The 27,823-nt window shown below is 31.9% G+C and overlaps 3 protein-coding genes across 7 annotated transcripts; 2 read left to right on the top strand and 1 right to left on the bottom strand.

Annotated features, from left to right (window-relative positions):
* Positions 1-1,442: 1,442 nt before the first annotated feature.
* Positions 1,443-2,738, bottom strand: LOC117917408 (trafficking protein particle complex subunit 12). The gene has a single exon (XM_034833676.1). The coding sequence runs from the start codon at positions 2,681-2,683 to the stop codon at positions 1,562-1,564; it is 1,122 nt and encodes a 373-aa protein (XP_034689567.1). The 5' UTR covers positions 2,684-2,738; the 3' UTR covers positions 1,443-1,561.
* Positions 2,739-12,532: 9,794 nt separating this feature from the next.
* Positions 12,533-15,230, top strand: LOC117918658 (L-ascorbate oxidase-like). Its single transcript, XM_034835464.1, is given in 6 exon segments — positions 12,533-12,931; positions 13,027-13,119; positions 13,207-13,419; positions 13,512-13,688; positions 14,150-14,513; positions 14,516-15,230. Coding segments are annotated over 6 exon segments (1,701 nt in total). The 5' UTR covers positions 12,533-12,673; the 3' UTR covers positions 15,112-15,230.
* A 5,800-nt stretch (positions 15,231-21,030) lies between these two features.
* On the top strand, positions 21,031-27,528 carry LOC117918657 (L-ascorbate oxidase-like). Of its 5 annotated transcripts, XR_004651913.1 has the most exons (7): positions 22,357-22,694; positions 22,787-22,879; positions 22,991-23,203; positions 23,303-23,479; positions 23,845-24,836; positions 25,126-26,632; positions 26,914-27,528. XR_004651913.1 is itself a non-coding variant. In XM_034835461.1 (6 exons), exons 1-6 carry the CDS (start codon positions 21,110-21,112, stop codon positions 24,805-24,807), a joined length of 1,713 nt encoding a protein of 570 aa, XP_034691352.1. In that variant the 5' UTR covers positions 21,031-21,109; the 3' UTR covers positions 24,808-24,931. The 5 variants fall into 5 exon arrangements, 4 of the variants coding, with proteins under 4 accessions (XP_034691352.1, XP_034691354.1, XP_034691351.1 ...); XM_034835461.1 differs by lacking the exons at positions 25,126-26,632; positions 26,914-27,528 and adding an exon at positions 21,031-21,155 and having other exon boundaries at positions 22,474-22,694; positions 23,845-24,931; XM_034835463.1 differs by lacking the exons at positions 25,126-26,632; positions 26,914-27,528 and adding an exon at positions 21,165-21,233 and having other exon boundaries at positions 22,566-22,694; positions 23,845-24,931.
* The last annotated feature ends 295 nt before the right edge of the window (positions 27,529-27,823 follow it).

Below are 27,823 nucleotides of genomic sequence, written 5' to 3'. Positions count from 1 at the left end.
CATATATAAACACTATGATACCTGGATCCTCCAATCTGACCTAACGTACCTATCTCGATATGACATGACAAGGGTGTGGATATGGGATCCTTATCAAATATTCGAATTTTACTTCGAGTGTGATTATTTGATTTTTTTATTGATATCCTTTTATTTTTTCAACTTTCTTAGTAATTATATTATAGAAAAAGAAGAGTTGGCCGAAAAGTAAATTTTTGTGAGAATAATTAGCAATATGAGAAAAAAAAAAGGGGGGGAGGGGGGGATTAGAGGGAAAATATGAGAGCTTTTTAAAAGGATATCTTCATTTTCAATTTATTTTTAATTGATTTTTCTTTCATTATGTCATGTCCTGGTAACCATATCCCCTTTTCTGGATCCTTTTTAGCCAAGTCCTTGTATCCTAATTTGAGTTGTGTAAGAGGCACATACCCAAATCCAACATTCATACCTGGACCCATGCAACATAGCATAAATAACAATCATTAGCCAACAGTCAACCTCTTCTCTTAAGTTGATGTAGGGTTGGTAAGCTTTCCCATACAGCCTCCTAAGCAAAAAAAAAGCTCACTTTGAAAGACACCCAAAAGCCCCACACTACCTTTGAGGAAAAAGACACTCCACCCGATTCTAGGGAAGAATAGAAAGATTTAAACAACAAGTTCCCACTCTTGCTAGCCTTCCAAATCAGCTTATCTGCGTCCTCACTGCACTTCCCAAGCACTTGAAGCCTCCTAAGCAACTCTTTGATTCTATGTAACTCCCAATCTTGAAACTATCTCGTTCCAAACAACCTGCCCGCTTATGACCTCCCAAGTAGTCATCACCCAAGCCTCTCTATCAGATGCACAACTAAACATAAAAGATTAATGATAGAACAAATTTTGTCAAGCACTTCAGTCACTTGCATTAATGCATATCACTCACAAGGCCTGAATTCACACAACTCAGGATTGTCTATATAAATCATTCACCATTCATCTCTACCAATGTCCAAAGCCTCCTAAATCATATGCCTACATGTCAATTCTCACCAACTCAGTCCACATCCTTTTTAGCCTTCCTCCTTTGGTCCTTCCTCTCGTCTTTCTTACACCCTTTGTCTGAATCAAATCAGGCCACAGGACCCTTATAGGAAATACTTATAACGAGTTCACAACCGACATTCAATAATTGAAATAAAAATGTGCAGAGGCAAGAATTTAAGATGTATACCAAGAAGTTTAGGCTCACTATGTATAACATGTTAGAATTTCATGATTTCATGATGCAATTAGGAAACTAGTAGTATAATCTAAGGTGGCAAATTGCCAGTCCATAATGACAAAATTGAATCCTAGTTAGATACCAAACTCATCCCATACAACAAAAATGAGTCATTCAGACTAAAGATTAAACTGAAATATGAACATCATCTCCATCAAATCATATATATCCAAATCTCTCATCTCAAAACCATCAATTATTAGTTATTACCAGAGAAACAGATTTGACAATGTATAAAACATGTAGATAAATCAAGCCCAAAAAGGAAGGGTGCCAATTCTGAAGAAAGAATACCTCATATTCGAGTACAAGATGAATCAAAATCATCAGGAGCAACTCGAGCAATCCAATTGCTCAGCGTCCTCTTAATATCAGAATGATTAACATAGGCCAACTCATACATGCTACACAAATTAACCACAAGAGTCTCATTCAGAGCTACTGTAGGAACCCTTTCGAGGGCATTCTCCAACACCTTGATCGAATCCGATAAGTCCCTCAAATACATCAAGCACAGAGCTTTGTTATTGATAGCCACAACATCCGAACCATCCCTCTCAATGCACTCCTCGTACTCCCTCACTGCAGACACATAATCTTTTCCCACTAAGTAAACCAGCGCCTTATTCCGATTCACAAGGTTCTTGAACTCAATTTCGCTCAATGAACCTAATCTCTCTTCCTTACCCATCTTCTCTACCAGTTCGAACGACGCCTTCGCCCCCTCCAAATCCCCAATCTGCAGCTGAATGCAGCCGAGCTTCGACACCAGCGCCGGATCATCGCGGCATCTGCCGCTCAGTAACTGCCTGATCAAACTCACACACACACCAAATTCCTTGTGACTCAAATGGTGCCCGATTATCGAATTCACCACAAAAACCTCCCTCCTCTTCCACACATCCGCAGAAACCCCCAGCCCCCTCGACCCTTTCTCATCCACCCTCGTCCGCGCAAAATCGAGCAGCGTATACAACCGATCTAGGGTTTCCTGGCGCTTCCCCAATTTCAACGGAATCTCGGCATGGATCCACCGGAGAGCGAACGGAATCATGGAACCAGACCGGCCGGGGTACACATCAGGGTGTGATTCGTACTGGTAGATGGAGTGATCGAGATCCTCCAGCGATGCCAGCTCCTCCGAAACGTCGCCGTATCGACGGAGCTTGATGAGAGCCAGGACGTTGTAGGAGAAATAGCATAGGTGTTCGTGGGGCTTTTGGAGGAGAGAGAGCTTGCGGGCGCGAGAGACCTTGTCGAGAATGGAACGCCATGAGCCTCGAGTGGCGAGCTCTTGGAGAGACGAGAGCTCGTAGCAGAGGTCGTTGAGGGAGCCGAACGGGCTCGACAGTGGGTCGCTGGCGATAAAGCCATCAGCGGCCGGAGTTGAATCCTCCGACGGGGAATCGGTGGCCATGTTTCGTGAATTGAAGAATGGCTCGACTCAGCTTCACTGCTGTGGGAATAGCTTGCGACGATCAGATCCGGCTGCTTTTAATTATTATTGTTCTTTTTTACTTATGAATTTATTTTTCAAAATATGTTTTATACATTAATCACTCCTAAATTTGTTTAATATGATATAAAATTTTAAAATTTACCTAATAATATTTTAGGCTTATAAATGGCTGGTTTCAAGCCCAATTCAACATAAATTGAGTAATAACTAAACTTGAAGTGATAGTTAATATTTTATTTTTATTTTTTTAGTTTTACAGTTTTTTAAGTATTTAATTATATTTTTAATTTTTAAAATTTTGTATTTTATTAATCTTAAATCAATTATCATAGTAAAATAAATTTTCAATTAATATTATTAACTTGGCAAGAGGTCATTTCAAAAAATAATTATTTGAATTATAAAAAAATTTATATATTTTAAAATATTTTTAAATGTATGAAAATATAGGGTTGTTTTTGCTATATATTATTTTTTAAAATCAAAACCTATTTTCTTTTTCTTTGAATTCATCTAATCATCATTTATTTAATAAAATTTAAAGTTCATGGTGGCTAAATTTATTTAGTTCAAGGAGGGTGAAATTTACCATTTTAAATGGTAATGCATCATTTCTAATTTCAAGAATCATTACATGTGGATAATACGATAGATGATTAAATATGACAAAGTCAAAGAAAAAAGTGAGTAGGATGCCAATGCACAGAAGCTACTTGACCCATAAGGTTAAGGGTACATTAGCCACCCAAAATGGGCTGAGTTTCTTAGTCTGGGTCATTCTCCATACCCACTTTGGGCCAAGTTCGACTAGGCCCAAAGGCGATATCCAGGTCGACTTACGACCCAATCCTATCTTGGTTTGGGCCTTGGCAAGGTCGGGTTAGGCTTGCTATTTTTTTATTTATAATGTAAAAATGGTTTAAATATTCTCCGTGTTTCTAATTTATGTTCATTACATCTTTTGAAAAAAAAAAAATCAAAATACCATAAATTTGTTTTGAAAACAACCCATTTTTAAAACAAATTCTCCAAAAATAAAAAATTGCTTTAAGTAAAAGATTTGTCGAACTTGTTTTATAAGTTACAAAAGTTTTTTCTATTTTAAAAAATAAAAAGTTGTTTTAGTTTTCAAACAAACTCATCAACCAAATAAGATGAAATATTAAATAAATAAATAAATTTAAATTTATTTTCTTTGTTTTTTTAAGCAATGTTTTAAAAATCAAACTAATTATTGAAACGCAAAAAGTTATGATTTACTGTTCAATGGTTGAACGGTAATAAAACCGATAACATCATAAATATATCATTTATATATTATTAAATTAAAAATAATTTTAAAATTTTAAAATATACATATAAATAAATTAAAAATCAATAATATTTATTTTTTATCTTTTATATTATTAAATTAAATAATGCTTAATATACTAAATTTTATTAAATGAGATATGTATAATATTTTAAGTGGATATATTAAAAATCAAAGAAAATCCAATTATTTAATTTTAGCTAATTTTATAATTTTTAAAAATATTATATTATTGTTATTCAATATTTTAAATTTTTATTTTAGAAAAGAAATATATTGTTTTTTGTTTGCCTTACAGAGCATCAAAACATGTGTAGCCGGATGGTGCCCCCATGCCACTTCCTAAGCGCTTTTCATTCACTGATTTTCCCTTCAACTTTAAGATCATATAGGGAGGAAATATATGGGCTGGCATTTTAAAATGGGCCTGATTGAATAAAAAAAGAAAGGGTGGAAATATAGGGAGGGCCTTGGAATTGGGCCCATTTTGAATTTAAAAAAAAAACATTCATTGGATCGAGACTGTTCGGTTCTGCATTGTGCGGAATAAAAGAATATGGGCTGGCATTTTAAAATGGGCTTGGTTGAATAAAAGAAGAAAGGGTGGCAATAGAAGCTTGCCCTTGGAATTGGGCAATTTTGAATATAAAAAAAGGGAGAATTATCTTTTGGGGCTAGATGGCCCCAAATTAACAAAAGGTTTATATAACTTTTCAAATTAAGTCGAAGGATATGAAATAGTAACGGACAAATATACCATTTAAGAACACATATAAAATATTTTATAAAATTAAGTTAAATAATTTTTTTTCAATAATACTAAATTAAATAAAAGTAGTTTTCAAAAATATTAAATTAAATAATTTTTTTTTCAAAAATATTAAATTAAATTTTTTTTTTCAAAAATATTAAATTAAATTAAAGTATTTAAAAAAATATTAAATTAAATATTTTTTTAAAATATTAAATTAAATAAATTTATTTTTAAAAAATATTAAATTAAATAAATTTATTTTTAAAAAATATTAAATTAAATAAAAGTATTTTTAAAAATATTAAATTACATAAAAGTATTTTTTAAAATATTAAATTAAATAAAAAATATTAAATTAAATAAAAGTATTTTTAAAAAATATTAAATTTTTTTCTCAAAATTAACAAATGACATTTTTGGAAATACTGGAGGATGATATCCTTCAACTCAATTTTCATACTTTCATTGGGTCTTGGGCTCAATTTGAAGAGTTACATGGACCTTTTGTTAATTTGGGGGCCCATCTACCCCCAAAACATAATTCTCCCTATAAAAAAAATGGACCATTGGATCGTTTGATTTACCGGTTCAACCGGTTCTTGACCTGTTTCCAAATGAGAGAATCCAGACCGGAAAGATTATCAGATGACAGTTGGACTAAAATTAAAATTAAAAACTATTGTGTATATATATATATATATATATATAAAAGAAAAAACTTGAGCGAAAAAATAGAATATAAGAAAATAGAAAATAGGTTTAAAATTAATAAATTATTTTTATGTTTATTTATTTTAATACTTTTTATATAAAGATTAAATAATTTTAAAATATATATTTTTTTATTAATTTTAATTATATATAATTTTAAACATAATAAAATTATTTTTTAATATTTTTTATTTTCTTAGTATTTTTCAAGGATAAAAAATAACTTGTAGGAAACCGATGAAACGTTATTTAGTATTTATTTCTTTTAGAAATTCAAACAGGAGGTTGGTTTTGAATGGTCTACCTTCAATTGGTCAAAGTTTGTAGAAGAAAAGACGCCCACGAACCACGTGCCTTGGTTTCTTAGTCAAGCTCTAACAATAACAAAAAGTCAAAAATATTAATGAGTTCCAACTGTAACATTCTTGGTTACTTCCGAGTTTCACATAGTGGGATTACTTTGAAAGCTCAAAGTCAATCTAACAAACTACAAGTCCGTCCACTGATATGGTAGGGGGACCCACACGTTTTCTGTTGACTAACACTCTTTAAAATAATTCTTCAAAATATACATCATGTTTTGGAATGTTTAAAAAAAATTTAAACAATTTTTGAAAAACAAAACAATTCTCAATTATTTTTTAAAATAAAATTTTATTTTAAAATTTAAATATAAAAGATAGTTTTTTTATTTATTATTCGGAATTTACTATCTAATTATATATAATGTCAAATATTTTAAAGGGTTTTTCATATTTTTTATTATCATTTAAAACATTGTAAAAAATAACTGAAAAAACTTAGGTTATGGTTGGTTTCGAAAGATATAATGAAAAAAAAAAACACTAGAAAAGAAATGGGTAAGTATGTCTTTTCAAAAGAATACTTCCAAGGTGTGGTTTAAAAGGTCAATTTGCTTTGAAAGAAAATTAATTCCAACTTTGAATAAGGCCATTGGATTAGAGTGATTGAAGGAATATATCATTTCAATCCACATCTGATAAGACTTGGAAGACTGTTCTATAAAATGACTAATTGTTTGGTGGCGATTTTAAAAAAGTTTTTTTTTTAATTTTTTAATATTTAAAATTTTTTATTTTAAAATATTTTAAAAAAATATAAATATTTTTTTAAATTACTATCAAATACATTTTTAATTTGATTGACGTGTTAATGAATCAAATTTAATTGAAGTATAGTATTTTAAAATTAAAAAGAAAAGACAAGTTTAATGCTTACACCAAAATGATTTTAAAATCATTTCTAATTAATCAAAAAGAAAAATCATCTATATTTAACTCATTTGCTTAATCATGTCAAAATTTTTTTTTTTTATAAGCTCCCATATGTATTTATGAATTTTGTATATTTAAAAATATAAAATCATAAAATAAGTTTGTAAATATAAATATTATATAGTTAAAAAATTAAATAACCAATAAAGTAAAATTGTATATATTTTGTTAAAAAATTAAAAGTTAATTTATTTTTTATTTTTTCTTTTTTAAAATAAAATTTTTTATATAAAAGATAATAACTCTTACCAAAAGAACAAAAATTCACCTTGCATTCTTAAAACCAATTTTTTTTTTTTTTTACTTCCTTAAGCTTTAAATTTTTTTTGTATAATAATTTCCATCTTTTATACAAGATTTTCTATTTTTTAAAATAAAGGAGATGTATTTAAATATGTATTAAAATAATAAAAGTTTTAAAAGTAATTAAAAATTATTTTAAAATAAAATATTTATAAATTAAAAAAAATTAAAACAAGTTACTAACAAATTTAATGGGCTATAGACTCATGTCGACATATTATTTGTGCCAATTATATTCAATTTAACTGGAGTTGACCAGGTCAACTATCCATGTACTTTGAAGCAGTCAATGGTCAATATAAAAGACAAAAAAACAAAATTAGTTGGTAAGTGTACTTAATTATTTAAATTTATTCTTATTCTCACAAAAAAAAAAAAAAAAAAAAAAAGGAAGAAGAAGAAAAAGACACTAGTGGACAAAATTGGGATAGGTGAGAGAATTTCTCTTCCCCACCCATCTTATTTAATTTTTATTTTTTAAAATAGAAATTATATTAGAACTCAGTATAATTTATTCCCATCTTAATTAATTTTTTATTTTTAAAAATTTACATTATATTAGAAATCAATATAATTTATAAATTTATGCATTAAAAATGAACGAAACTATAAATAATTAAATTAAATTATTTTTAAATTATATTTATAATCGATGAGGTGATATCCACTCTCAAATTTTATTTTATTTTTAATAAATTTGTTTCTAACTCTTCCTAAATTCTTCTTATTGCCAAGGAACATGCAAACATTCAAATATAGTGTTCCTTTACATCTTAACAAAACTATTATATATTAAAAGAGTGATAAAATAAAATAAAAAAAATTCATGATAATAATAATAATAATAATAATAATAATAATAGTAACATGTAAGATGTTGTCCATTATAGTCGAAGTCACTTGTTCTGGTTATTAGCCTTCATACGAAGGTTATGATTGTCCCAAATAATGATGAATTTTGGTAATTTGATTTTATAAATATATCAAAAAAAATATCAATGAGTATTTTAATATAAGACATCGGTGGATAAAAAAAATTAATCAAAACTCATGAAAATATAAGAAAAAAATAAAAAATTCTTAAAAATGAAATTAAAAGTATAATAAATATTTTAAAATTATTTTATTAAAAAAATTAATACATAAATAATTCAATTTATAATATTCAATAATAATACTTATAACTTAAAAACATATTTTATATACATCAATTTAATTTGGATAAATTCAATGACATAAGAAAAAATTATAATACATGTATAAGTATTTTTTTTATTAAAATGTTAATAATTTTATTTATTAATTTATATTTATTTTGTATGTAGTTATTAACTTATTATACAAAAGAGATGATAATTAAAATTAATTTATGATATATATATAAGTATTAAAAAATTTATTTTTTGAATATTATATATAATAATTTTAACAAACATATGTGAATAAAATAACATAAGTTGATTGGGTGGCAAGGCTTTCCCTTTCAAATGTGAAGTCTGGGTTTCAACTTTCAAACCCTTCCACTACGATCTAAATCATGATGGCCCACAAAAGATACAGCGTGAAGAGTAGGGATAAAAAAGTCAAACTAATATGGAAGCTTCTGAGCTGGGGCCCGCAAACCAATTTTCCTCGTGGGTCCCAAACTCCAACTTAGTCGTCAATAATTTCCACATGGATTTTAAAATTTTCGGGATACCGATATTGGCACTTATTTTCATCCCTTTCCAAAAAAATGTTTTGAAGGGGGTTGGGTCCGTTCATATGAGAAATCTCTATCCCTCTTCCATCTTGCCTTATCTCGTTTAATATTTATTTTTAATTTTTATAAATTTTAATTATATTATAAATTTTTGTTATTATTATTATTTTTATAAAATGTAATTTTTTTTTTATGTATTACAAGGAGGGGAAATAAAAATTAAATTAAATTAGTTATTATTATTATTTAACTATGTATATAATGATAAGCGTTGATTTGCTAGAATTTGTAGGAGGTTTTAAATTTTCCAATCCTATTTATATATTATTTATGTCTCTCTAATCTTAAAAAGGGATATATTAAAAAACCCGATAAAGGATATTTTTATCAAGGTAGATGTTGAATGGTTTAAATATTGGGCATGACTAAATTGAAGTTAACAAACAAATAACATAAATACAAGGGCTAAATCATAAAAATATACATAGTGAGCCCCACAAAAAAAGAATAAATTATGGATTGATAGTAATATCATAATAATAAGACATAAATAAATGAATAAATGAATAATATTATAATAATTAATACATTAAAAAATGTGATTTTTATAAGAAACACTCGCATTAATAGTATCTAAATTTAACTATTTGATTTATAAATGATTTTTTATTTTTAAAAATAAATAATTATTTTTTAAAATTTTGTAGTATCATTTAGCTATTGTCATTTCACAATAGTTTTTTAAAAACAATAGCTTCTCTGAACGTTCTTGTTAGACAAACATATTTCAAATCGAATCAAACTTAACGCATATTTGTTAATTTAAAAAAATAAATAAATAAATAATCTATGGAATCAATACTTGAAAGTCACAAGATCCAAAAATCAATATAATTAATATTAAAAAGTCATAAATCAAAATTGATTGGAAACCGGAAATACTTTCCTAATTTCCCATTTTTAATATATTTTTTATTTATTTATTTTTCTATTAAGTAAGTAAACTCTAAATCAAGTGAGGTTAGTGTATTGGATTCATTAAAAAATAATTTTTAAAAATAATTATAAACTTAAATATTAACCCAATAGATAAAAAAAAAAATCAAGAACAAAAAGATTATATATTTTTTTCTGAATTTTCTCATTAAAATAGCTCCATTTTCTAAACTAATTAAAAAACTCTATACTTTAATATTTTCTAAAATAAAATCATCTTTAAAAAAGAATTTTAAAACTATTTTTTAAAATTATAATGTCAATCATATTTTATATACGACCATTCTTTAATGTTCAAAAACCAAAACCCAAACTATATTTATTAATAATGTAAACACCTGGGTTATGTTTAGTTCCTCAAAAGTTTGAGGGAAAACCCGAGAAAGTTTGGAGGACAACACACGAAAAAAAATAGAAAGGAATTGTTAGCCCAAGGGTTCTCCTAATCAGGTTTTGATGATAACAAACCATGGTTAAGTGACTAATTGTTTTAAACTGTTAAGAATCTCAGGCTTAATCTCAAAAATTCATCAAGGACCAAACGAATACGGGATCGAGATCATTTGGAAGACTTGTAATCATAGGAAATGAATGTAAGATGATAGCATGAGTGCACTTAGGATGTTCATACCTTTTCATGCATCTTAAAAAACTCGGTTTATTCTCTAAAACTTGATTTTCTTTAAAACCCGAGTTTTATCAAATATAACTTAGGCAAACTAATTCAAAATTGGCATATTAACTCACCTAAAGACCTTGCCTAAGTATTGGAAAAGAAAGAAATAAAAAAGGATAGGTTTTCGGGGCCAAAAGGCTCAACCGGTCGAGGCTATGGCCAACCGGCTCAACCGGTTGGGGAACCGGTCGACCGGTTACCCTTGTCCGGTCGAGATCCGGTCGAGGGAGCAGAAAAATTTTCTCTCTCTCCCAGTAGCTTGTTCTTCCCGGTCGAGCCTTACCCTCGTCCGGTCGAGGTTCGGTCGAGGTCCGGTCGAGGCAACGGTAATCTGTCATGCATTAATTGCACCAACGGCTAGTGATCCGGTCGACCCTTTGCTCGTCCGGTCGAGGCCCCTTTTCTGCTGTTTTTGTCTCCCGAGCTTAGAAACCTATAAATTGAGAGCTCCTCTTCATTTATGACGAAGAGAACTATTGCATTCAAAGCTTACCTACCTGTTCTTGATCAAAAAGCTCTCCATTTCTTTCTAAGTGCATCAAACCATCAATTGCATATTCTTAGTGCACTCTTGCAATTCATCCTAGCTTTCTCTTGTAACTTGAGCCATCCTTAAGCTAGGTTGAGAGTTTCATCCTTGTGTAAACTAAGTGTGAAAGCCTTCAAGTGGTTCAAATCTTGAAGTGATTGTGTAAGAGCCCATTGGAGCCGGAATCCAAGTGTAAGACGATTGAAAGCTTGATTGAAGCATCAAGTTAGTGGAACCCTCACTCGGTTAAGAGGTTGAGGAGAGTGGACGTAGGCAAGGAAGGGCCGAACCACTATAAACCCGAGTTTGAATTCTCTAACCTTATCTCTTTCCTTTATTTGTTTTGTGCATATATTATTGTGTGGAAAAAGATTTTGAAAAACCCAATTCACCCCCCCTTTTGGGTATTTTCCTTAATTAATTCATAGTCTTTGTTTTATCAGGAATATAGATGGAAAGAAAAAGTAAAAAAAAAAAAAAAAGATTTAAAGTCAATAAATTATTTTTATATATTATTTCATATTAATTTTTTATATAAAAATTAAATAGTTTTAAGAAATTTGTAATTTTCTTATACATTTTACTTTCCTTCACATTTTTCATAATAAAATCAAATATAAAAAAAATATTTTTTTCTTTTTTCTTTTTTTCCTAATACTTTCCATGAAGTGACATGACCCTAAGAGTTCATTTGTCCTCAAGACTTTTTTTTTTTCTTTTGTCCTAATACTTTTCGCTAATTAATATGACCCTAACAGTTGATTTGTTCTTAAGTCTTAACAACTAAGTTTCTTTAGAAAGCGTGTGGGGTATTTTACTATTTCACGAAGAAAAACAAAAAAATCAACTTCACCTTTATGATTTTAATGACCATCCTTTGTGTTTACTTCCATGGAAAGAAAAAAAAATGGATTTATTGAAATTGAAGGAATACGTCAGGTGAATGATATCATCGATCATAAGCAATAATACTTATGTATTATAAAATTTACATTCAAACATAAATTTCATAAAAAAAATCTATGAATTGTAAGCTAAGAAATAAAGAAAGAAGAAGCCATCGATGAATGAGGGGACCAATTCCGTGTAAAGCATATTTAACTTCTAATAGTTATGTATTATAAAATTCATATTTAAATATTAAATTTTATCAAAAATCGATTAATTGTAAGTGAAGAAATAAGGAAAGAAGTCATTGATAAAGTATATGTAACCAATACTACTTGTAAAGTTTATATTCACATATAAATTTCATTTTCACCACTCACGTGATTTTTAATAATTAATTGATTAAAATTGATATGCTATACAAATAGTGAAGTAGAAATTGTTAAAAAAAAATTAATAATTTTGTGGAAGGGTTAGAAGTGGGTTCAATTTTTTATTTTTTTTTCGCTTAGTTTCTAACACCTTTAACTAACTATATGTTGTATTTAGTTCCAAATATTAAAACAACGATCGTGGAAACTCCAATGCAATTTCGTTTTGGAGTATCTTTCATTGGTCAGATGAACTGGAGGAACAAGTTAAATATATCATCGTATAAATAAAAGACAAACATTTGGGGGATTAACACAAGTATCCAACCCATCCCAACAATTCGCAGTAGCTCCACGTTTCATAATCTGTCTCAAATTCTCGAACTTCTTTAAAGAGCGTTGAAGGGTGTGATGAGATTTTTGGCTTTGTTTAGTCTTCTCTTTTCAGTACTGATGTTTCCAGCAGCAGAGGCTAGAATCAGAAGGTATAGATGGGAGGTGAAGTATGAGTACAAGTCTCCTGATTGCTTTCAGAAGATGGTTATCACCATCAATGGACAAAGCCCCGGTCCAACAATCCTGGCCGAAGAAGGAGACACCGTCATTGTTGAGCTCACAAATAGTTTGTTGACAGAGAATGTCGCAATCCACTGGCATGGTATCAGACAGGTAGAGCAAAGATTAATATATAATGTTTTCTTTTTTCTTCCCCTTTCTGGGCTTAATTTTGCAGTTCTGATGGTTCATCTTCTTGATAATTACAGATTGGGACGCCGTGGTTTGATGGAACGGAAGGGGTGACCCAGTGTCCAATCCTGCCAGGAGATACCTTCACATATGAGTATAAAGTGGATAGGGTAAGATTGATCAGTGGTCTTAATCAAGAAAGTTGGAACCAGTACTACTTTCAATTATCTGATGATATTATTCTTTGGTTTATGCAGCCGGGGACTTATCTATACCATGCCCATTACGGAATGCAAAGAGAAGCTGGGCTGTATGGATCAATTCGTGTGTCGGTTGCTCGTGGGAAGACTGAGCCCTTTGCCTATGACCACGACCGGAGCATCATCCTCACTGACTGGTACCATAATACCACTTATGAACAAGCCCTGGGCTTGTCCTCCAATCCTTTTGACTGGGTCGGGGAGCCTCAGGTGAATGCCAACTACTACTGCTTCCGCTATAGCATTCTGGTTTGTTCTGCTCTTCATCTTCTGACGCCTTTTTCTGTCTGTTAATTTTTCAGTCCCTTCTGATTCAAGGAAAAGGAAGATACAACTGCTCCCTAGTTTCAAGTCCTTACGTCTGTAATTCAACAAGTCCCCAGTGTTCTCCCTATGTACTCACTGTAGTTCCGGGGAAAACATATCGCCTTCGGGTCTCCAGCTTGACTTCCCTGTCAGCTCTCAGTTTCCAAATAGAGGTTGGTATAATTAAAAACTTCACCGTGGTTTCTTATTCCTTGCTTCTACTTGGTCAAGTCATATTCCACACAAAAAAGTCAGAACACTACATATTTAAGAACTCATCTTTAGCTATGTAATTGTGTTTTAAATATGTAAAGTTTCTATTATGAATAGTATTAGAGTTAATTCTTAACTTCATTGTATGAGTTTGATTGGTCCTATAAGTAATGTTTATATGTTTGATCCCATGAGATACGACGAGGATGCTGTATTTGTATGATAATAATTGTAATATTCTATATCAAATATGTAAAAAGTTTCTAATATTATATATGTCTGAATTTCTCTTAAACCTATGGGTGAGTTTTAAACATGCGACGGGGTTTGGGTCCAAAACAAAGAATATCTATACATTTCAAAATGGTTTACTACAAAAACTATGCATGTTCTGATACGGTTTTAATTTCTAACGCTGCAGGGTCACAACATGACTGTAGTTGAAGCAGATGGGCACTTTGTGGAACCCTTTGTGATAAAAAACCTCTTCATTTACTCAGGGGAGACCTATTCTGTTCTGGTGAAGGCTGATCAAGACCCTTCAAGAAATTACTGGGTCACAACCAGTGTGGTCAGTAGGAACAACACTGTCACTCCTCCGGGCTTGGCCATTTTCAATTACTACCCCAACCATCCCAAGAAGTCTCCTCCAACGGTCCCACCCGCTGGCCCTCTTTGGAACGACGTCGAGCCGCGCCTCAACCAAAGCCGTGCCATTAAGGCTCACCATGATTATATTGTGCCCCCTCCCCACACCTCAGACAGAGTAATCGTGTTTCTAAACACTCAAATAAGATAAATGGTTATGTTAGGTGGTCTGTCAACAACGTCTCCTTCAACTTGCCACACACCCCCTATCTAATCGCTCTCAAAGAGAATATAACTGGAGCCTTCGACCCAACCCCACCTCCAAATGGTTATGATTTTGTAAACTATGATATCTACAATGTGGCGAATAACACCAACGCTACATCCAGCAACTCAATTTATAGGCTGCAGTTCAATACAACAGTGGATATTATACTGCAAAACGCAAACACCATGAATAAGAATAACAGCGAGACGCACCCATGGCATCTCCACGGGCATAATTTTTGGGTACTGGGCTATGGAGAAGGTAAGTTCGACAATTTCAGTGATCCAATAAAGTACAATCTGATCGACCCAATTATGAAGAACACAGCACCTGTTCATCCTTATGGATGGACTGCCTTAAGGTTTCGATCTGATAACCCAGGTACCTGGGCATTCCATTGCCATATAGAGTCTCATTTCTATTTGGGTATGGGAGTTGTTTTTGAAGAAGGGGTGGAGAGGGTGGGAAAGCTGCCTTCATCTATCATGGGTTGCGGTAAAGCCAAGGGTCTCGGCGGCAGGCCATAATATGCAGGTAAGTTGAGCATGAAAAAAGAAAATAAGATTATCAAATCTTTACAAACCTCTCTAGTTCAAAGCCCCAAACATATTGTAATAACAATAATAATTACGATTACCTGTTTTTTATACCTAGTATCAATACTATTTTTTATTTCGAGGTGAAATGCATAGAAAAATGAAATAGTATTATGCATAGAAAAAAGAAAAAAAAATCATGGTTGGAAAGGTTAGGGTAACAAAAGCCATTGAAATGACTACTATCCATTTATTTAAGTTAAATTATAAGAAAAAAGATTTTAAACCTTCAAGTCAAGTAATTAAATTTCTCTTCAGCTTCATATTGGATGAAGGTTCAAACCTAAAACACTCCAATGATCAAACCTATCACTCAAATTAGGTATATAAAAAAACTTCAAAACATCAGAGAAAATACAACAATAATAAATTAACATAAGTTTAAATGGTATGATATTAAAAAAACATCCCCGCTAAAGTGGGATATCTCCAAACTTAAAATTGGTCAAGACAAAAGGTTTAATGTACATTTATATTTTGCTGAAATTTGAATAAGAAGCATACAACAATTTTGTTCTATTCTATGGATGATAACTTCATTTATTCAAGATCTTCCTTCTTACCATCTATTCCTAAAGACTTTGAATGCTTCTTTTAGATGTCAGTTTTTCAATTTCAATAAATAAATTGGGTGTTGGAGCTTTATAAACTTCATTCAACAACCTTTGTTTAATTCTATAACTCTTATTTGAGACTCATGATCTTAAATTGAGAACAAAAGGAACAAAGTCCTCTCTTTTTTGTCTTTCATTCAATTTTCTCATAAAATTACTAAAAACAAAACAAAAATCAATTCCTCCAAACAAAGGGTTTTTATATTAAAAAAACCCTTAAAATCTATGAAGAATATATACATAGACTTCAGATAAATGGAATAAAATATATTGATATTGGTATGATTTAATCCATTATCAACTATCAATCTTAAACTTGACAAATCATTCATTTTTTTGGTATATGAAATATAGGATTTCACTAAGTTAATTGTCAGAAAATAATAATAATAATAATATTGGCTGTAAAAGAATGAAAAAAGAAAGGAGAAAGTAATGAAAATAAAATGAAGTTAAAAAAAAATTGGAATACAATTAATAGGAAACCTAAGAAATAAAAGGTGTTCCACAAATTATGATTATGAGAGGGTAACTAAGTAAAGTTATAAGTAAATAAAAAAATTAATGATGGGTTTCATACACTTTTTTTTAAAATAATATTAAATCTAAAAATTCTTATGAAAAAAATATTGACTTATATTATGTTGTTAAAAATTATTTTTAATTCGTTTTTAAAAAACTATTATATATTTTGTAAAACTTATTATTATTTTTGTTTCTAAAGATAGAAAATAGCATCCAAATTAAATTAAATAATTTCATATCAAAGAAAAATATATAATATATCAAATTATTCAATCACATGGAAACAATTTTACAAAGGAAAAATAAGTTTTGTTCTAAAAATATTTTTAAAAAAAATCAAAAGAATTAAAATCTCAATAGAAAAATTTTCATTATTATGGTAAATTTTATATCAAAATCTTAATATTTTTAAAACAATGTTATAATTTTCTTAATAAAATTTAAATTTGTTTAAATAAATAATATAATTGAGTGATAAAACTTTTTATTCAATAATTATCTATAATAAAATAAGTGTTATTATTAATTCACCATTATTTAATTAAATATAAAATTTTAAAAGATTTAAATATCTCAAAATGAATGAAATCATTATTACAATTATATAAAGTAAAAAGTTTTATGCAATTTAAAAAAAAATCAATTTATTTATTGAAGAAATGAAAGATAAGTTATGATAAGAAGAAAAAATTAATAATAAATATAAGTATTAAATACATTTTATTTATTTCTCACAACACATTCAAATATGATTTAAAATATTTCAAATTTATTATCAAGAAAAAAAACCTAATTTGTAGGAGAGTTCTAACAAACCCTAATTATCCTCGTCTCAATTCTAAATTTGAAATCGGAAAAATACTTTGCAATCATCCCCTAACATAACCGGACTTCTTTCCTATAAATAAATCATAATTAGTTGTTTAAATATTCTCCGTGTTTCTAATTTATGTTCATTACATCTTTGAAAAAAAAAACAAAAATGAAATCAAAATACCTTAAATTTGTTTTGAAAACAACCCATTTTTAAAAAAAATTCTCCAAAAATAAAAAGATAAAAAAATAAAAAATTCTTTTTAATAAAAGATTTGTCAAACTTGTTTTATGAGTTACAAAAGTTTTTTCTATTTTAAAAAATAAAAAGTTGTTTTAGTTTTCAAAAAAACTCATCAACCAAATAAGATAAAATATTAAATAAATAAATAAATTTAAATTTATTTCCTTCGCTCTTTTAAGCAATGTTTTAAAAATCAGATTAATTATTAAAACGAAAAAGTTATGATTTACTATTAAATGGTTGGACTACTGGTTGAACTGTAGTGGAACCAATAACATCATAAATATATAATTTATATATTATTAAATTAAAATTAATTATAAAATTTTAAAATATACATATAAATAAATTAAAAATCAATAATATTTTTTTTATCTTTTATATTATCAAATTAAATAATGCATAAGTATAAATATATTAATATACTAAATTTTATTAAATGAGATATGTATAAAGTGAATATATTAAAAATCAAAGAAAATCCCATTATTTAATTTTAGATAATTTTATCATTTTTAAAAATATTATATTATTGTTATTCAATATTTTAATTTTTTTTTTTTAGAAAAGAAATATATTATTTTTTGTTTGCCTTGCAGAGCATCAAAACATGTGTAGCCGAGTGGTGCCCCCCATGCCACTTCCTAAGCGCTTTTCACTCACTGATTTTTCCCTTCAACTTTAATATCATATTGTCCATACGAAAAAAATATGGCTGGCATTTTAAAATGGGCCTGATTGAATAAAAAAAGAAAGGGTGGCAATATAGGGAGGGCCTTGGAATTGGGCCCATTTTGAAATAGAAAAAAAAACAAAAAAAACGGTCCTTGGACCCAGACTGTTCGGTTCTGCATTGTGCGGAAGAAAAAATTATGGGCTGGCATTTTAAAATGGGCCTGGTTGAATAAAAGAAGAAAGGGTGGCAATATAAGCTGGCCATTGGAATTGGGCCATTTTGAATATAAAAAAAATGGGTCAGTTTGGTTTACTCGGTTTACCGGTTAGACCAGTTCTTGACTGGTTTCCAAAAGAGAGAATCCAGACCGGAAAGATTATCGGATGGCAGTTGGACCAAAATTAAAATTTAAAACTATTTTATATATATATATTAAAGAAAAAAATTGAGAGAAAAAATAGAAGATAAAAAAAAATATAAAAAATAGAAAATAGGTTTAAAATTAATAAATTATTTTTAAGTTTATTTATTTTTATATTTTTTATATAAAGATTAAATAATTTTAAAATACATAAATTTGTTATTAATTTTAATTATATTTAATTTTAAACACAATAAAATTATTTTTAAATAATTTTTTATTTTCTTAATATTTTTCAAGAATAAAAAATAACTTATAGGAAACCGATGAAACGTGATTGAGTATTTATTTCTTTTAGAAATTCAAACAAGAGGTTGGTTTTGAACATGGAGGAAAATATCGGGATATATCGGCGATATATCGCCGATATATCTTGTATCGGGAGGCGGCGACACGACATTTTGAGGAGAAAAATCGAGGAGAGATATTTCCGTAAATATCGCCAAAATATCGGCGATATATCGGTTCTGGGAGATATATCGGAGATATTTTGAAAAAATCGCCTCTGGTGACAAAATATTTGTGATATATCGGCGATATATCGGAGATATATCGCTGATTTTTTTGTGATATTTCCCCTCCTTCATGCAACTTGATCTGACGGCCCAGATCACGCCCGTGTTGATCCGACGGCCTAGATGTGATTCCAATGGTAATATGGCGATCCAACGGCCAGATTGCTCCCAATTTTTTATCCAACGGCCAAAATTGATTTTCAACGGTAAATTAATGTTCCAACGGCTATTTTGGCCCAAATTTATTCTATAAATAGCCCAAATTTCATCTATTTCATCCATTTTTGCTTTCATTCTTCATTTGCTCTCTCATTACTCCAATTTTTATTAAGGTTGCTCAATTATTTAATCATTTTAAGGTATATTTGTTTTAAATTGTAATTAATTTTGTTTGCAATTGTAATTAATTCATGTATTTTCAATTAATTAGTATGTTTGCAATATGAATGATTTAATGCTATTTTTACATTCAATTGTAATTAATTTTTATATTTTTATTGAATTAACTTAGGTTAATTTGATTATTTAATTATAAATTGATATGTTTATTTTAGATGATTATTTGTGATTTATTTTCACATCTAGAATTAAATTAAACTAGTTAACTTAGCTAAATTATTTAATTAATTTAATTAACATGAACTAGTATATTTTGAATATGAAATATGTTTATTTAATGAATTTAATGTGTACAAATTATTGATATTTAATGAAATGAAATATTTTATGTGACTTTATAATGAGAACAATTACAAAATTAACATTTCTTATAGATCGATATGATATAACTACATCTAATATCGCAAATTATATTATATATATATATCAAATTTTTCAATAAAACAACTTTAAAATGTCCATTATACTTCTAATTATATTATTATGAGGTTTTCCTTGCATTTCTATGAGTTTTTAATAATTTTAAGCCTACCGATATTTTTTTCCAGAATATCTGCCGATATATCTCCGATATATCCGATATATCCGTAAATCGAAGTACCGATATATCCGTGATTACCGATATTTTCCTCCATGGTTTTGAATGGTCATCCGTGAATTGGTCAAAGTTTGTAGAAGAAATGACGCCCACGGACCACGTGCCTTGGTTTCTTTGTCAAGCTCTAATAATAACAAAAAGTCAAAAATCAATCAGTTCCAATTGTAACATTCTTGGTTACTTCCAAGTTTCAATTGTAGTGGGATTACTTTGAAAGTTCAAAGTCTCTTACAAATTACGACTCCGTCCCGTGAATACATCATGTTTTGAAATGTTTCAAAAAAAAATTTTAAACAATTTTTGAAAAACAAAACAATTCTCAATTATTTTTTAAAATAAAATTTTATTTTAAAATATAAATATAAAAGATAGTTTTTTTATATAAACAATTTGCCTTAACCTGGGTCTATTTCCTCACGGCCCATACATTTGGATGAGAGAGAGGGCCAAAGGGAAACCACAAGAAGAAACACCTCCGGAAACAGAGCATAACAGAAAACAAATAACAAGATCAACAAATGAGGCTTCACTTCATGGGTTATCAGTGAGCGGGCAAGACCAAATCAAATGTAAGCATGTACGATATTCCCAAGCATCTCACAGTAGAGGCAAAACAGAGCAAGATTCATCATCTATTGAAACTAAAGGGAATAACAGAGAAAGCAGTAACAACAAGCTCACATCCATCCCAAAGATCAACAGAATGATCAAGAATAGAGCCTATTAAACCTGATCTAAACAAAGTGAGAACCAACAGCGAGGAAATCAAAACATGGAGAAAACAGAAAGTAATAAAATATTTCATTTTGATCTTTTCCAATTCGTTAAATTACCTCCATTTTCTAAACTAAATAAATAAATCCTATACTTCAATATTTTCTTTTAAGTCAAACATATTTTATATTCCCCCATTCTTTAAAACCATTTTTGGGAATTACTATGTTATTTCGTTTTAGAATGTCCTCCATTGTTCTGAAATTGACTGGGCAAAGCGAATGGCTGCATAAATAAGAGACAAACATTAGGGGGATTAATACAAGCATACAACCCATTCCCACAATTCGCAGTAGCTCCACGCTTCATAATCTGTCTCAAATTCTCAAGTTCTCTAAAGAACGTTGAAGATGGGTGTGATGAGATTTTTGGCTCTGTTTATTCTTCTCTTTTCAGGCAGCAGAGGCTAGAATCAGAAGGTATAAATGGGAGGTGAAGTATGAGTACAAGTCTCCTGATTGCTTCCAGAAGATGGTGATTACCATCAATTTCAAAAACCAAATGCCAAACAAATTTAAATTATAACGTAAACACCTAAGTTTTGATTTGTCTCCAAACCTCAACAACTAATTTCCAATTTCCTTTCCACGCAAGTAAAATGAAAACGCGTGAAGGAAAATTCTTAACAATTTCCTACTTTTTAGTATTCAATAAAAAAACCAAGTCAACTTTTTCTTTTAAGACTTTAATTAGCATCTTTTGTGTTCCATGGAAAATAAAAATAAAAATAAAAATTAAATCGATTAAGTATAATTGAAGGAATAAGGATATGAACAAGCATTGGTGAATAATGTGACCAACCCGCGTAAAGTAAAGTATATGGTTAATTGCAAGTGAAGAAATGAGAAAAGAAAAAGTCATTGACGAATAAAGTGACTAATTTCACGTAAAGCATATGTACCCAATACTAATTATAAAGTTAATTCCACGTAAAGCATATGTACCTAATACTAATTATAAAGTTTCTTTTTGTATATAAATTTTATTTTCATCATCCACGTTCTTTTTAATAATTAATGGATTAAAACTGATATGTTAAATACAAATAGCATGTAACAAAGAAGTAGAAATTGTTTTTTTTTTTTTAAATTAGTAATTTTATAGATGGGCTCCACATCATTCATAAATTTCTTTATTTATTTTCAGTTTCTTGTAATCATCGTAATTTTTTTTAATATAATATATTATCATATCCATCAACAGATGTTTAACAAATGTCAAAATTTTCTCTATTTATTAAGTAAAGACTGGTGCATTTTTTCAAGTTCAATGTAATGTCTAATATTTTTGAGTAACTAATTTAATTAATTGGTGAATCTATTATCCATCTCAATTAGCATATTCATTTTTGGATTTTTTTTTTTTAGGAGTTATTTAGGATTTTTTTTTATAATGTTTTTCAAAAAATAACAAACAATTTTCACGTAAAGCATTTTGTTTTTTGTATTTAGTTGCCAATATTGAATGTAAAATATGTGCTTTGAAATCAACGATTTTAGAAATTTCCTCCAGTGTTCTGAAATTGACTGGGCAAAGCGTATGATTGCATAAATAAGAGACACACATTTGGGGGATTAATACAAGCATACAATCCATTCCCACAATTCGCAGTAGCTCCACGTTTCATAATCTGTCTCAAATTCTCAAGTTCTCTAAAGAACGTTGAAGATGGGTGTGATGAGATTTTTGGCTCTGTTTATTCTTCTCTTTTCAGTACTGATTTTTCAAGCAGCAGAGGCTAGAATCAGAAGGTATAAATGGGAGGTGAAGTATGAGTACAAGTCTCCTGATTGCTTCCAGAAGATGGTTATTACCATCAATGGACAAAGCCCCGGCCCAACAATCCTGGCGGAAGAAGGAGACACCGTCATTGTTGAGCTCACAAATGGTTTATTGACAGAAAATGTCGCAATCCACTGGCATGGTATCAGACAGGTAGAGCAAAGATTCATTTATAATGTCTTCTTTTTTCTTTCCCTTTCTGGGCTTAATTTTGCAGTTCTGATTGTTAATCTTCTTGATTACAGATTGGGACGCCATGGTTTGATGGAACAGAAGGCGTGACCCAGTGTCCAATCCTGCCTGGAGAGACCTTCACATATGAGTATAAAGTGGATAGGGTAAGATTAATCAGTGGCCTTAATTAAGCCTCTTCCCAATAAGCTTCATCTCCAGAAAGTTGGAACCAGCACTGTCAATTATCTGATTATATTATTCTCTGGTGTATACAGCCTGGGACTTATCTATACCATGCCCATTACGGAATGCAAAGAGAAGCTGGGCTGTATGGATCGATTCGTGTGTCGGTTGCTCGTGGGAAGACTGAACCCTTTTCCTATGACTACGACCGGAGCATCATCCTCTCTGACTGGTACCATAATACCACTTATGAACAAGTCCTGGGCTTGTCCTCCATACCTTTTGACTGGATTGGGGAGCCTCAGGTGAATACCAACTCCTAATACTGCTTCCGCCATGGCATTCTTGTTTGTTATGCTCTTCATCTTCTGATGTCTTTTCCTCTCTGTCTTATAATTTTTCAGTCACTTCTGATTCAAGGAAAAGGAAGATACAACTGCTCTCTAGTTTCAAGTCCTTATGTCTGTAATGCAACAAGTCCTCAGTGTTCTCCCTATGTACTCACTGTAGTTCCGGGGAAAACATATCGCCTTCGGGTCTCCAGCTTGACTTCCCTGTCAGCTCTCAGTTTCCAAATAGAGGTTGGTATAATTAATAAATTCACCGCGGTTTCTTATTCCTTGCTTCTACTTGTTCAAGTGATATTCCTCACAAAAATATTGTAACAATACATTTTTAAGAGCCCATCTTAAATATATAAATACTTTTTAAAGATGTAAGGTTCATTTGGGTTCAAAAACAATATCCACATGCTTGGAGACTAATTCTCAACTTTGGTGGAGGGTTCGTTTGATCTCGTATGGAGTGTCTATTTGTTTGATCCTGTCATTCATGAGACATAATGAGAAAGGTTTTGATCCCAAATGAAGAATATCCGCACAGTTAAAAGTGGATTCTTACAAAAACTATCCATGTTCTGATACGGTTTTAATTTCTAACGCTGCAGGGTCACAACATGACTGTTGTTGAAGCAGACGGGCACTTTGTGGAACCCTTTGTGATAAAAAACCTCTTCATTTACTCAGGGGAGACCTATTCTGTTCTGGTGAAGGCTGATCAAGACCCTTCAAGAAATTACTGGGTCACAACCAGTGTGGTCAGTAGGAAAAACACTGTCACTCCTCCGGGCTTGGCCATCTTCAATTACTACCCCAACCATCCCAAGAAGTCTCCCCCAACAGTCCCACCCGCTGGCCCTCTTTGGAACGACGTAGAGCCGCGCATCAACCAAAGTCGTGCCATTAAGGCTCACCATGACCATGTTGTCCCCCCTCCTCTCACCTCAGACAGAGTAATTCTGATGCTCAACACACAGAATGAGATCAATGGTTACAGGAGGTGGTCTCTGAACAATGTGTCCTTCAACCTCCCACACACACCCTACCTAATTGCTCTCAAGGAGAATATCAGTGGTGTCTTTGATCCAACCCCTGCTCCAGATTCCTTTGACTTGGAAAATTATGATATTTATACCAAGCCAAACAATTCCAACGCCACGTCCAGCAACTCAATTTATAGGCTCAAGTTCAACACAACAGTGGACATCATACTGCAAAATGCAAACACCATGGTCGTGGATAACAGTGAGACACATCCATGGCATCTCCATGGGCATGACTTTTGGGTACTAGGCTATGGGGAAGGCACGTTTAACATGTCCAGTGATCCAAGAACCTACAATCTGATTAACCCAATTATGAAGAACACAGCACCTATTCATCCTTATGGATGGACTGCCTTAAGGTTTCGATCTGATAACCCAGGTGTCTGGGCATTCCATTGCCATATCGAGTCTCATTTCTATATGGGTATGGGAGTTGTTTTTGAAGAAGGGGTGGAAAGGGTGGGAAAGTTGCCTTCATCTATCATGGGTTGCGGTAAAGCCAAGGGTCTCGGCGGTAGGCCATAATTTTTCTTCCAAATTATCGACTAATTGAGGTAAAGTTTAATTTTATCACCTTTTCTATATAATGTTGTCGATTGTTAATGTATATTATGGGTATATTATGTTATGGGCTTTAGGCCCAGTTAGGTTACTTGTACCGTACATATGCCTCCTATATAAAGGCACTGATGTATATTGTTTCATTGAGAAAATACAATACAATCATTCAGTATTTCTAACATGGTATCAGAGCCACTGCTCTGACCCTTTCTTAGCAGTATGTCTTCATTAGTGTGACTTCCTTTCTTTTTAACGCTTCTGCCATCTCAACTGCCGCCGCAGCCTTTTGTCGTTGAACCTCCGACGTCATCCAGGCGTCGTCCTTGGGTTCCGGACCTGCAGCCACCGTCCTTAAGGAGTTTCATACCGCACAAGATCACTGTTTTTCGCATCACCGCTGCGAATATTGCTCCGATTTCACTTTTGATGGTACCACTGAGATCGTCCAGCGTCGATCTACACATTCGTGGAAACCTCGTCGCCATCGGAGCCTGCACGCACCACCCAAAGATTCGGCGACGCTGCTCACGCGCCACACGCGCCACCACGTGCCTCTACTCGCCAGGCTTGTTCTGCTGACGTCATCCTCTCTGCCACGTCAGCCCTAGCTACGTCACCACTGCTGACGTGTCAGTGCCACGCTAGCCCTAGCTGACATCATCTCCACGTCATCCGTTGACCAGCGTTGACCGTTGACTTTTCCATGGTTGACCAGGTCCTCCTTACCCAGTTTTTCGCGTAGATTTCACTTTTGCAGTTTGTTTTTGCATATTGTGTCTCTAAATGGATAAAAAGGATATTTTTCTTTCTCGCCCCATCAATACTGTATTGGAGGGAAATAAAAATTACTTATCTTGGTCTCAAGCTATGCGCAGTTTTCTTAAGGGTCGCATGCTCTGACATTATTGTACTGGTACAATGACTATTCCTGTCAAGGGAGCAAGTGAAGGAGATGTTGTTTTTCTTAGTCGCATGATTGAATGAGATAGTCATAACCACATGATCCTCACATGGATTCGAAACACTTCCATTCCCTCTATTTCCAATCTGATGGGCAGCTTTGATGATGCAAAATCTGCATGGGATATGTTGGCCAAAAGGTACTCCACTACTCATGGATCCCTGAAATATCAGTTAGTGGTTGAATTACATCAACTCAGGCAAGAACCAGGGCAATCCATCAATGACTATTATGATCAGCTTCGCTTTATTTGGGACCAAATTGACATTTCTGATCCAACTTGGACATGCTCAAAAGATGCTCAGCAATATGCTTCCATTAGAGATGAATTTCGCCTCTATGAATTCTTGATGTCACTTCACAAGGACTTTGAGCCCATTCGTGGTCAGCTACTCAATCGCAGTCCTGCTCCCTCTCTTGATACTGCTGTAAATGAGTTGGTTAGAGAAGAAGCTCGTCTTGCAACCCTTCAAGCCCAGAATAAGCTCAATGTTTTGACTATTACTCCATCTACTCTACTCATAGAGCAACCCCAGCAATCAGGTGATTCTTATGGCTCTAGCAATCGTCGCAAGCAGACCAATAAAAAGTTCTACAACTATTGCAAGCGTCCTGGCCACACCATTGAGACTTGTTACCGTCGTAACAAATCTACTGCTGTTGTTGCTAATATTGAGCCTACTCCGCCACTAGCTTCCACCTCAGCTGAGTCCAAGTCTTTTGGATCTACTATCAACCTCTCCTCCACTGAACTACAGGAGATCATAGCTCAGGTTGTTCGTATGGCTGGTAATGCATCTCTTTCCACTGCCTTATCTGTTCTACCTGGTAAGTCTCAAACTTGGCTTTTTGATTCTGCCTGCTGCAATCACATGACACCTCACTCATCCCTATTCTCCAAACTTGACCCTACACCACATCCTCTAAATATTCATATAGCTGATGGTTCCACCATGCATGGGAATAGTCTAGGTTTTGTTTCAACCTCTAATCTTTCTATTCCTGGAGTCTTCCATGTTCTTGACCTATCCTATAATTTGTGCTCTGTGGGACAATTAGCTGAACTAGGTTATCGCCTTATTTTTTACTATTCTGGGTGTATTGTGCAGGATCCGAGGACGGGGCAGGAGCTTGGGACCGGTCCTAGAGTTGGGCGTATGTTTCCCGTGAGCAATCTTCATCTTCCACCTGTTGCTCCTGTTTCTATTGCTATTGCAGCTGCTGCAGTTTCTTCCTTACCTTCTCTTACACTTTGGCATTCTCGTCTTGGTCATGCATCATCTTCTCAGGTACAACAGTTAGTGTCTAGGGGTCTGTTGGGTTCTGTGTCTAAAGACATTTTTGATTGTACTTCTTGTCAGTTAGGAAAACAGCCAGCTTTGCCTTTTAATAACAGTGAATCCATTTCTAATAGTATTTTTGAGTTAATTCATTCTGATGTTTGGGGACCTTCTCCTGTTGCTAGTATTGGTGGATCTCGATACTTTGTTGTTTTTATTGATGATTATTCTCGTTATAGTTGGATTTTCCCTATGAAATCTAGTTCCGAAATTTTATCAATATATAGCAATTTTGCAAAAATGGTTGAAACACAATTCTCCAAACGTATCAAAACATTTCGATCTGATAATGCTCTTGAATATACTCAACATGCGTTTCAAACTCTGTTACATTCCTATGGCACTGTACATCATCTAACTTGTCCAGGTACCTCCCAGTAAAATGGTCGAGCCGAAAGAAAACTTCGTCATATTCTTGACACTGTTCGTGCTCTGCTTCTTTCTGCCAAAATTCCTGCCCCATTTTGGGGTGAAGCGGCTCTTCATGTTGTTCATGCAATTAACCGTATTCCAAGTGCTGTCATCCATAATCAGACTCCGTATGAGCGTCTCTTTGGGTCACCCCCTGTCTATCATCACCTTCGCTCATTTGGATCTGCTTGTTTTGTTCTTCTTCAGTCTCATGAGCACAACAAACTTGAGCCTCGCTCTAGACTCTGTTGTTTCCTTGGTTATGGTG

Source organism: Vitis riparia, chromosome 7 (genome assembly GCF_004353265.1).
Source record: "Vitis riparia cultivar Riparia Gloire de Montpellier isolate 1030 chromosome 7, EGFV_Vit.rip_1.0, whole genome shotgun sequence".
In the NCBI taxonomy this organism is placed as follows: Eukaryota; Viridiplantae; Streptophyta; class Magnoliopsida; order Vitales; family Vitaceae; genus Vitis; species Vitis riparia.
This window is presented reverse-complemented; position numbering and strand designations above follow the sequence as displayed.

Bases quoted from the DNA above. Each gene is read 5' to 3' on its own strand.
- LOC117917408 (XM_034833676.1), bottom strand. From the start codon at position 2,683: ATGGCCACCGATTCCCCGTCGGAGGATTCAACTCCGGCCGCTGATGGC.
- LOC117918657 (XM_034835460.1), top strand. From the start codon at position 22,428: ATGGGTGTGATGAGATTTTTGGCTCTGTTTATTCTTCTCTTTTCAGTA. The intron at 22,880-22,990 runs GTAAGATTAATC...TGGTGTATACAG, and splicing joins ATGAGTATAAAGTGGATAGG to CCTGGGACTTATCTATACCA. The intron at 23,480-23,844 runs GTTGGTATAATT...CTAACGCTGCAG, and splicing joins CTCTCAGTTTCCAAATAGAG to GGTCACAACATGACTGTTGT.